A 10,339-nucleotide genomic window follows, 5' to 3' on the forward strand; every position below is an offset into this window, starting at 1 on the left:
ATTCAAATTTTAGGTGAATACATGAAGCACCCTGTATCTCGGTTATGGAATTGATTAGACCTGTCTATTATGGGTTTTTTTGGACTCGCCTAGGGTAGCTCTAGCTCAGGTTATCTTATGTTCATTTAGAAACGAAACACCCTGTAGATTATTGATAAAACTTCGTGTACCGAAATTAATTTTTTGCTCGTTGAATTCTCCAGGATGATCAAGTTTCTCAACTATAAAGGTAATAAAAGAGAAAAAGATTGCTCATAAGAAGTGGAAACGATTCAAAACATCTATCCAGAATTGATACTTTGTAGGAGTCGTTGAAAATTTCTGATAGAATCCGACTAGAGAAAGTACCAAGACTCTGTTGAGTATTTCGTTAGTTCTAATCGGGAATTTTTGTGGCAAGTCGCAAAAAATTAAAGAGGTGCTCCATTTCCGATTACGACGATACAAGAAAGGAATTCAAACAGGGTTATTACTAATCATCAGACTCTGCAGGGAAGTTTTCTGATAAGTTAGCTTCTGTCCGTGTTCAATCCACCTTACCATTACGCTAGGGAATGTTAAAATGTAGAATCGTATTGTATACCGCCTAAAACTATCAAAAAAAAATCAAAGAATTAGCAAATAAATTCCAGGACAGGAAAATCAGCCTACGTGATTACTAAAGTATTCTAATATTAGGTTAGGATCAGTTATTTGGAACCCATGCTATAATATTTATATCAATAGATCAGCTCATTAGGTACCTATGTAAATGGGAAATTTCATCAAAATTGCGTTGATAACAACTGACGAATTATGAAGAATTTGAAATTGTCGAACCTTACCTACAGATCAACGAATGATGAGAGATGTGAAGTTCATATGCAAAATTATTAATATCTCATACCGCTGCGAACTTGTTGGTATGTTCACCTTCAACTTGCCATCATACGCGAAATAAATTTTTGTTTTATATAAGTCGATGCTCTACAATAATAACTTAAATTCACCTCTGATTAGATGCCTCAAGTCAAGCCTCTTTATGAAAAATAGTCGAGTTATGTTATAAAATTGTTTTCTTCTGTGTTTCGATCTATATTCTAGAGATCCATTATTACAACAGTTTTATCTTTCTTTGTATTTTTTATTAAGCACCACTTTAACCATCAGTGAGAACATATTATATTTTTTGCTTTGTCCTTTCATGTACTCCATTTGAATATGAATAAATAAAAATAAGTACCTAAATAAATAATTATACTTACTCACCTGATTAATCCAGCAGAGTAGATGAACGAATATGTAACAATAAGATTTTTTCTCACTGGTCACTGCACTGTGTATTCAAATTGAATTTCTCCGATTCTGGCAAGAAGCAACACAGGATGGTCTAAACGAGAGTGAAGAGTTTGTCAGTGTATCGAGAATTTTTTATTTTTACGATGCAATTGCAAGTTATGTTTACTGGCCATCCGGGGCATCTTTAGGGTTGCTTAATGTTAGCAGTATGGGTCGGAACCTTTGTAATTTCGCAGTTCACATTCCTGGTTTCCATCTGTTGAATAAACCGGGCTAAAATATTTGTTTATTTCGGTGTTCGTGTATTCGTTTATTTCTGTGAAGAGAAGAATAGAAATTTGAATTATTCATCGCTGTTTGGGAATGGAACCAATTCTTGCTGATTACTGCTATGAAGAAATTCAGTCTTCATGATAATTATGTCACAAAAATATGCCTTCGGAAGCCACCTCACAGCGATGGGCCAAAATTAGAGGAATTATTGGTTTGCCCCACCTGTTGATCATGTTTTATAGATATGTAATTGTTTTGTGGTCAGACGGCTCTAAGGAATAGAGCACTCCATGAAAATGTACCTATTTAGATATTTTTAATTGCAAATATTGCAATTTCTTCTTCAACGAATATTCTGTTGAATGGATTCAACAATTTTAACATATTCGGCCATTCCAAATTGTCATACACAATGATGAAATTTTTTGCAATCGATAATACACCTCGTAATACTCAAATATGGAAGGAAAAAAACTAGTTGTCTGATGTAAGTAGGTGTTCAATATGATTTTCTCGACTTTCTATAACCTTTATGAGGCTCTAACTGTTCGTATCATTACATGAGGATTTTTGCGAATTTTATCGCAAGCACCATTCATTCAATCTAATAATATTTCCTTTGTCAGAAAAGATATCTGTTTCATAGAACTTGGCCTTCAAATAACCACAAAGAAAGAAAGAAACCGAGAGGTGTCGAGTATAGATCTAGCTGTCCAATCCACCTGTCTGCATATTCTCTATTAGTAAATTTGTGAGACTTTATGAATATTTGTAACTCTACTCAACTTAATAAAGGGTCCTGAAATAGTGATGGATATTTTTTTTTCTGTGCATAAATATGATCAATGTTTCAGTAACAAAGAGTAATAAGACTAGACCATATATTCATATATTCGAAAGAGCATTTATCATACTTCTTCGAATTTTCAATCATTACCATCACTTCATCACTAAAAAGGCGGATGAGGGGAAAATCAATTCGGAAAATTACTTCAGGTCCACGTTGTCCATAAAAAGCGATTCATTCAGGTTATAATTATTATTTTCATGGTTTTATTTCTATTTTTGTTCATTAAACATAATTAAGCTTATTAGCACTGTAAATGAAAATTTTCAATAACGAGATTTGCGAGAAATACATATCATAAATAAATGCAAGTCATATATTGAGAACGAAAAAAGTCAGTTTAAAATTTCCAAATTTATTTTCATGCAGCGCTGTTGTTTCAAGAGGCGTTTGACCATGAAACAATTATTCATAAAAAATAATCCGCGGAGGAGCATACCAACGATTCATTGAATTAGAGAAAATAGTACATGCAGATAGCAAAAATATAAAAATTGAGATTGTTTGTTTTTCATGAGTTTGAATATAGCGGACCTGAATTCTTTCAGGGTTGTTCATTCAAGTAGTAGGTAACAAGGTAACCCTGATATTCTAATATCTACTCTACAATACATCAGACGGTAGCGAACATATTCAATGTAAGAGAATTTATATAATGTTTCAACTGAATCTAAGAGACTTATATTTTAGCTGAATGTTTCCACAATCAGAAAGATTGTGAATGAAGAGGATGACAAAGAATTTCCTTTTTCTTGGTGGCATTTGAGAATTTTATTTTAGGGTGAACGGAACGAATGCGAAAAGTTACTACAGGATTTTCGATGAATGTCATCGTAGAATAAGTTCAAGAAAATTAATTTTTCTATTTCTCATTTGACTTGTCCTATACATCGTAAATGTTTTGAGGCATCAATAAATATATAATTATTATTATTATATCAAAGTATTAAAAATAAATAGTCATAAATATGAGCCAGTTGTCCTGTCAATTGTTAATTCGAGAGAAATTTTTTGAGGTGAAGTTCCTCTTGCCTAGAAATTTTCTTTAATTCTTTTTGTGGAAGAATTTAACATTCTTGTAATTACCTATATATTCTTTCGAGAGATACCCATTCTCTACCACTGCACTGATGCATCTGAATGCATTTAATCTTCGGGTTGATTTTTTTTGAAATTTACAACTGATATAACGTCATCTTCAACCTTTGGCCCCTCGAGCTACTGCATATTATGTGTTAATAATTCAATTTTCTTCCATAGAAAAAATAAATTGTACTTAAAAACTGATCTCTTGTATTTTCCATGCAAATATCTAGTTATATAGATTTGGTATGCCTTCTGTCAGTTTGTATAAACGTCATTTATGTTCGTCACATATTTTCGACTTCATATTTTCCGAAGTGATTCGACATTGTGATAAAATACGTAAATTCTGAGACGTTATACGCGTATAACAAACAACATACCGCTGATTTAAAACCCAAAAATGTTTTGACAAGCGTCAATATCCAACATTTTCGTACTATACAGAGTGGAATGTGTCAAATTTCCATGGCCAACCGAGTGATGAAATAAAAGTGAATGGAGTGTATATGCATATATTTATAATAGAGTTTTTCCATCTGTCAGCGAACGAATCTCGGAAAACCAACATGGCTTCGTCAACAAAAGATCAACCATAAGTAATCTAGCAGTATTGTCACAGTTTGTCTGTGAAGCTGTGGAAAGTCAGCTTCAGGTGGACGCAATCTACACCGACTTTTCGAGGGCCTTTGACCTGGGTTGATCACTCGATTCTTCTGCATAAGTTGGACGATATTGTCTTCGATGGCCTACTGCTTCTGCTGTTCAGGACTTATCTCGCGTACCGTGTCTTATGTCTTATATGAATTTAGAAGTCACAGACCGTACACATTTGTGGCAACCAGTGGCATACCTCAGGGGAGCACTTTGGCACCACTTTTGTTCTTAATTTTTTTGAATGATATCGGAGATGATCTATTGGCTTATTTTTTTAGCGTTTGCCGATGATTTTGAATTGTACAGGGTGGGCAAAATTCGTTGTCTACTAAGGGGATCTCGAGAACTATAGCAGCTAGAAGAAAATGGATGACACATTTTCGAGCTCCTTTTCAGAGAAGCAAAGAATGGTGAAGACCGTAGCCTCCTACGATTCTTCGTTTTTGAGTGGTAGGTGCCTTTTCACACTGTGCCTTTGACACAGTGTATATGAACATCTTGTTTCATTTCCTCCCGGGTATTCCGTATGCTGTTTTTGATAATGTTCATGACTAATTCAAAACCAAAAACAGATTCGGCCTATCATTTTTCGATTTCGAGTTATAAACAAAAGTTGAAATTTTGACGATTCCGAAAAGTTCTTATAACTTTTTTGTCTTCGAAGTTACGGATCTGAAACTCAAACCTTCATAGGCACTTTCATACGTAAAATCTATACTGATAAAAGATTTTTTTCCAATTCAAAAATAAAAAACTCAATAAAAGTTCACCTAATGATTCGAAATGAAAAAATATTTTGAGCTCATCAGTGGATTCTACGTAAAAAAGTAGAAGGTTCAAATATGTTTGTAACTTCAAGGACAAAAAGTTATGAGAACTTTAAAAAATTGTCAAACTCAAAAACGAAGTATCGTAGGAGGCTGTAGTTTTCACCATTCTTTGTTTCTCCGAGAATGAGCTCGGAAATGTGTCATCCGTTTTCTTCTAGCTGCTGTAGTTCTCGAGATCCTCTCAGCAGTAGACAACGAATTTTGCCCACCCTGTACAGGACTCTGTCCTCAGTGGCGGACTGCTAGTCGGATGGATGGTGCACTTCAAACAAGTAACAAAAAGCACCTCATTTGTTGGAACAGTGCAATAAAAAAATATTTCACCAGACACTAATCAAATTAGGGAGTGAATGAAAAGTTTACATCATTTGTGCGATTTAACAATTTTGATTACCAAATTGAGTAGTTTAAATTACATTTTTTCAATTCATTTGCTGGTTCTTCGAAAAATAATTTCGCAATACCACCAGTCTGGCACGAATCCCCCTACAATTAAATAAAACCCGAAATGTCTAGCAAATATCAGACGCGTTGACGCGTAATCGTCTGCTTTACACAAATCTTGTTTTCTTCACGACAGACGCCTCTGCCATTTACAAATATGCGACCCGGACGCATCGACCGTTCGGTAATATCTACGGTATTACTCGAACTTGTCCGATGCGTGCCGATGACGTCATCCGTAGTGCCGGATGATATTTACATTCTGAACTGGTTCTGTTAACCCGCGTTGTTACAGATCATGGACGTTGCACGGCTTATTGCATTCGTTCAAGACCACGAAGAGTTGTATAATTCAAAACATTCTGAATATTCAAACCAACAAATACGAGATAAAATCTGGAAAAAAATCGGAAGAAATTTAAACCAGCGTGGTAAGTTTTATCTAGTTCAGTTTATTATTTTATGGTTATAGGTATAGGAACATAAAATATGGATAACAAAATGACACTTCTATTATTAATTACATTCGGAAAATGTAACACAATTTTATTGAATTCCTCGACCGTAGGTAACACACACTACTGTATCATGGGATTACGTAACCCTTTGACTATGGACTGAAAATTTTCGATATTACACTACAGAAAACACCCTTTTACTTATGATTACACTCTGCTCATCTTTTTCACTTGATATTCTTGATTTCGTTTTTCTTCAGCGAACGTCCGGATGTATACGAGTATACAAGGCGGAAAGATACGACGCGTGACGAAAGTAATCGATAGTTTCCGAAGTCTGCATGCGGCGGTATAATTTGATATTTGAAAGAGTGCAAAGATTATAGAGTTAGGTTTACTCTATAATCTTTGGAAAGAGTGGTTATTCTGCATGCTTCTATGTTAAAATTCCCATGAGTCAATAGCCGCCCAGGCCCCAGAGCTGTGTGGGATCCCGCGGGTGTATAAGTCTCGCTGGGCGCCTTGCCACCAACTCAAAACAGGGAAAAAAAGTTTCAACATGACAGAAAGAGAGAAACTTTCTAATCGTTTTTCAATACTTTGTTTTATCTGCAGGAGGTAGGGAAAGGGGTTCTTTTTCTTAAAACGAATTATATCTATGATTTTCACGGAAATGAGTTTTTAAACCACGATACGTGTTTGGGTGGCACAATAGCATTTTTTTCAGGTGGGTGAAGGTAAACTGAAATATTTCGTATCGTTTAGTATTAGTTGGGGAGTAAACGATGCTAAATCGGGATTTACTCGAGCGTCGTGGAAACCTAGTGGATTTTGAAGATTAGATGGTAGAAAGAAAAAAAGGTTATATGAAGTATTATCAGCGATGGGGAAAGCGTATGCAGGTTCTCAAAGATGTAAAAAAAAATCGTCAGGTTTACATACTCGAGCGTGTCCGGTGTCAGATTAAGATATTGTTTATGCCCTACGTGTCTCTGATAATGAATTCAAGCTTATCTGACAGTTTGCGCGGTGGGGCTAGCCGTACGGAAGAGTTGAAAATGCTAAAAAAAAAATCTGGAACGTGTCAGATTTTTGGAGGATATGTTAATTGGACCCAAAGCAAGCTTCTTTTCAAAGGACTGACAATTTGGACGTGACGCAAGGTCACAGCGGTCCTTTAAAAATGTAAAAAAAAAATCGTTACTTGTACTTGTACTCAAGCGTGTCAGTTTTTCATACAGATGGTTAATCTTGGTGTTGTAGACGTGTTGACCCATTAATCTGACACAAATCAGTAGGGGGGTTTCTTAATCTGACACTTTGAAGATTATTGAAATGCATTTTTTTCGAATATCTCCTTGCCTGTACGTCTTATCGTTTTTGTATTCATCATGAAAGTTGTAGATAATAAATTTCTATACAACTTCCGTTTGAAGCAATTTTGCCCAGTCTTAACCGTTTTCGAGTTAGAGGGCGATAAGTGCGAGGAGTTTAGCCACACATACGAAAGGCCAAGGTCAATGTAGAAACCCAGTCTAATGCACATTAATCGCCATATATCTCAAGAACGTTTGAACGTAGAAAAAATTGCTTGAGACAAAATTTGTAGGAAATGTTATGCTCTACAACTTTTATAATGAATGCGGAAAAGATTTGAAGCCAAGGGAAGGAGATAATTCAAAAAAACTGATTTTTGTGGCCTTTATGGCCAATTTTTATTGTTTCGGATTGTTGAAGTTACCTTTTTATTCCGGTTTTCATTCATTTTCTTCATATGGTCGTTCAACACTGGTATGTTTATGTCTTTCTAAATTAGTTCATTGGTATGATACCAAGGTGCTCCTTTTATCTATTATAAGCAAATGTTCTTTGCAATTTACGGATGCCTGAGTGAGATGTTTCCTTCCAGATCGCTGCTGCGTGTTATTATCGGCCTTATTTGTCTCGTATATTCTCAATTTATTTCTTCCATCTAATTTGCTGTTCTTGTTTAGTATTGGGTAGAGATAGCTTCTGATTTTTCTAGCTTGATGTTTATTTCTTTGATATTATGTGTGTTGAAATTGAGTTTTTGTCCAATGTAACTCCCAAGTACTTGGTGCTCTTCTTCCATGGAATTGGGATGCTATATGCTATTCCATGTGTAGATATAATATTACCACTAGGTTTGAATCCTGTGATTTTCTATAATAAAATAGTAGAGCACTGCTCCTTTCTGAATTCACTTCAATTCTCCTTTTCTTCATCTAATGATCTAGTCAAGCTGTCGCTTGAGCCATATTTATTGATAACCAAAAATTAACAGTTTCCGAGATATTTGAGTTCTTGTGTTTTTCAAAACATTTCTAACCTTACTTCATTTTTCGTCAATTTTTTTCTACGTTGACCAAGTTAGATTATAATTTTGGATTATTTTCATCAGAAAAAGATATGATACTTATGAAAGAAGCAGAACTATCCTGTATTAGATGTAGAGAAAGAATTAGTATGATTTAAAAGTTATTGGTACATGAAGAAAATAAAATTCAATTTCTAATATAAATTTGCCTGCATTTTTCAAATTCCAGAATTTATGTATGAAAAAATTATTTCAAAAACTTGCCTAATTCCTTCTTTATTTCCTAAAAAAGTTTTCGTTAGAATGCAAGCACTATTTATTTCAGCTGATTCTGATTTGAAAGGGGATAGAAGCAAAGGAAGAAGAGTAATGAATTAAATATTTTTTATTGCAATAAAACTCAAAATTTCATTAGAAAATGTATTCATAAATAATGTTCAAAATGACCTCCACCATTCCTTATACAAGCGCGTGACGAAAAATGAAGTAAGGTGTGAAATTTTTTGAAAAACGCAAGAACTCAAATATCTCGGAAACTGTTGATTTTTGGTTATCAATAAATATGGTTCAAACGACAACAAATGAGTGATACTAACACCTCTTCCAAGGTATATTGTTTTATCCATATTGTTACAGGTAATGTATGCAAGGAGCGATGGAACAGAATCAGAGACAACTATAGAAAGGCTTTGAATCTGCGCAGGACCAAAAGCGACCAAGGTGTATCAAATCTGAAAGCTCCAAAATACTCCCAAGAGCTCTCATTTTTGATTCCATATTTTACCAATGATGAAGAACGGCAATCAAACCTGTCACCTGAAGGCGTTGACAGTAACCTCGAGGAAGTAAAGGTTGAAACACCTCCTGATTTTAATAATCTATACAATAATGAAGCCAATGATACACAAGATTCACTATCAATATCGTCTGTGATATCGTCGCGGACTGTTGGTAAAAAGTCAGAGTGCGCAGCTTCACAAGGTCCAAATGCAGCCAATGTCATTCCAGAATACTCATCAGAAACAGCACTAAATAGAAGCCAGAGTAGTGATCCTTTACTTCACTTTTTCATTAATATGGCAGAAACAGTTAAGACGTTTCCGGTACCAGACCAAGTTACCATAAAAGCACAATTGTTTCAAATGGTTAATGAAGTAGAGATGAGACTTGCGCTTCAATAACCCCTGTTTAGATCAAAAATCTTCCTTTTCCACCTTGTTTCAAATGTAACCCCCTACCCCTTTTTTTCATGGCAATCTGCATAAGTTTCCTAAGTTACACCTGAAATTGGATAATTATTGTAATATTGTAAGTGCCTTCTTTCTAAAATAAACTAATGTTAATTTTAGTTTTCTTCATGATTCCTACGAACTGGGGATGAGATTGAGGAAATTTTCTTGGGCTACGAGGGTAAATTAATAGCGGGTCAGCAGATAATTTATGCCAGAGTTTTCTGAACCACCTCGAAACGTCGAATTTCCCCTCATATGACGAATTTTCGTCGTATACAGGGTGTAGTTGAAAGTGAGGCTTTTTTTTCAACAGAAGGTAGTCAGAAAAAAGTTTTTCTGCAAAAATCACCTATACAAAACTTTCAAAATGAACAAATTGAAAAAAAAAAAATTTAAAATGATTACCCAAATAGATCCTAATACGACCATGGTCCGTTTGTTAGGTGATTTATCGCAAAGCAGTGGGAAGAAACTAATCTCCTGATTCGACCATGTGGTTTCATTTAGGATAATGACTCGTTCGATATTTACGTGGTAATGAAAATGGAAAAGGATTGCCGAATTGTTGTCGTTATTTCTTAGTAACTTACACGATTTTATGAAATGGCTCATTTCGATACCAACTAGCAGAAAAGTCTTAGGGCACATGTGTGAAAATTAGAATAACACTTCAAAATCTCACCAATAAAATTCGTCTAAATTATTCACAACTTTGTTCACAATGGGCATCAAAATCTTCTTGTTCGAACATTCCAAAAATCGTCGTAAAATGGGGGAAACATCATAGCACTCTTTCAGCATAACCACTTTCAAGAAACTGCCTCGATATTCTACATTATTTTTGCGATAAACGATAATACAATTATGATTATCTTAAAAGTGACCTGATGCATCTAATC

General features: G+C 34.8%; 1 protein-coding gene across 2 annotated transcripts; it reads left to right on the forward strand.

The window, feature by feature from the left end:
* Window positions 1–1,549: 1,549 nt before the first annotated feature.
* Window positions 1,550–9,506, forward strand: LOC123318850. 2 transcript variants are annotated; one of them, XM_044905608.1, is made up of 2 exons: window positions 1,550–1,762; window positions 8,845–9,506. In XM_044905608.1, the coding sequence occupies exons 1-2, from the start codon at window positions 1,711–1,713 to the stop codon at window positions 9,387–9,389; spliced, it is 597 nt and encodes a 198-aa protein (XP_044761543.1). In that variant the 5' UTR covers window positions 1,550–1,710; the 3' UTR covers window positions 9,390–9,506. The 2 variants fall into 2 exon arrangements, with proteins under 2 accessions (XP_044761543.1, XP_044761542.1); XM_044905607.1 differs by lacking the exon at window positions 1,550–1,762 and adding an exon at window positions 5,671–5,843.
* Window positions 9,507–10,339: the final 833 nt, after the last annotated feature.

Source organism: Coccinella septempunctata, chromosome 8, assembly GCF_907165205.1.
Source record: "Coccinella septempunctata chromosome 8, icCocSept1.1, whole genome shotgun sequence".
NCBI classification, from domain to species: Eukaryota; Metazoa; Arthropoda; class Insecta; order Coleoptera; family Coccinellidae; genus Coccinella; species Coccinella septempunctata.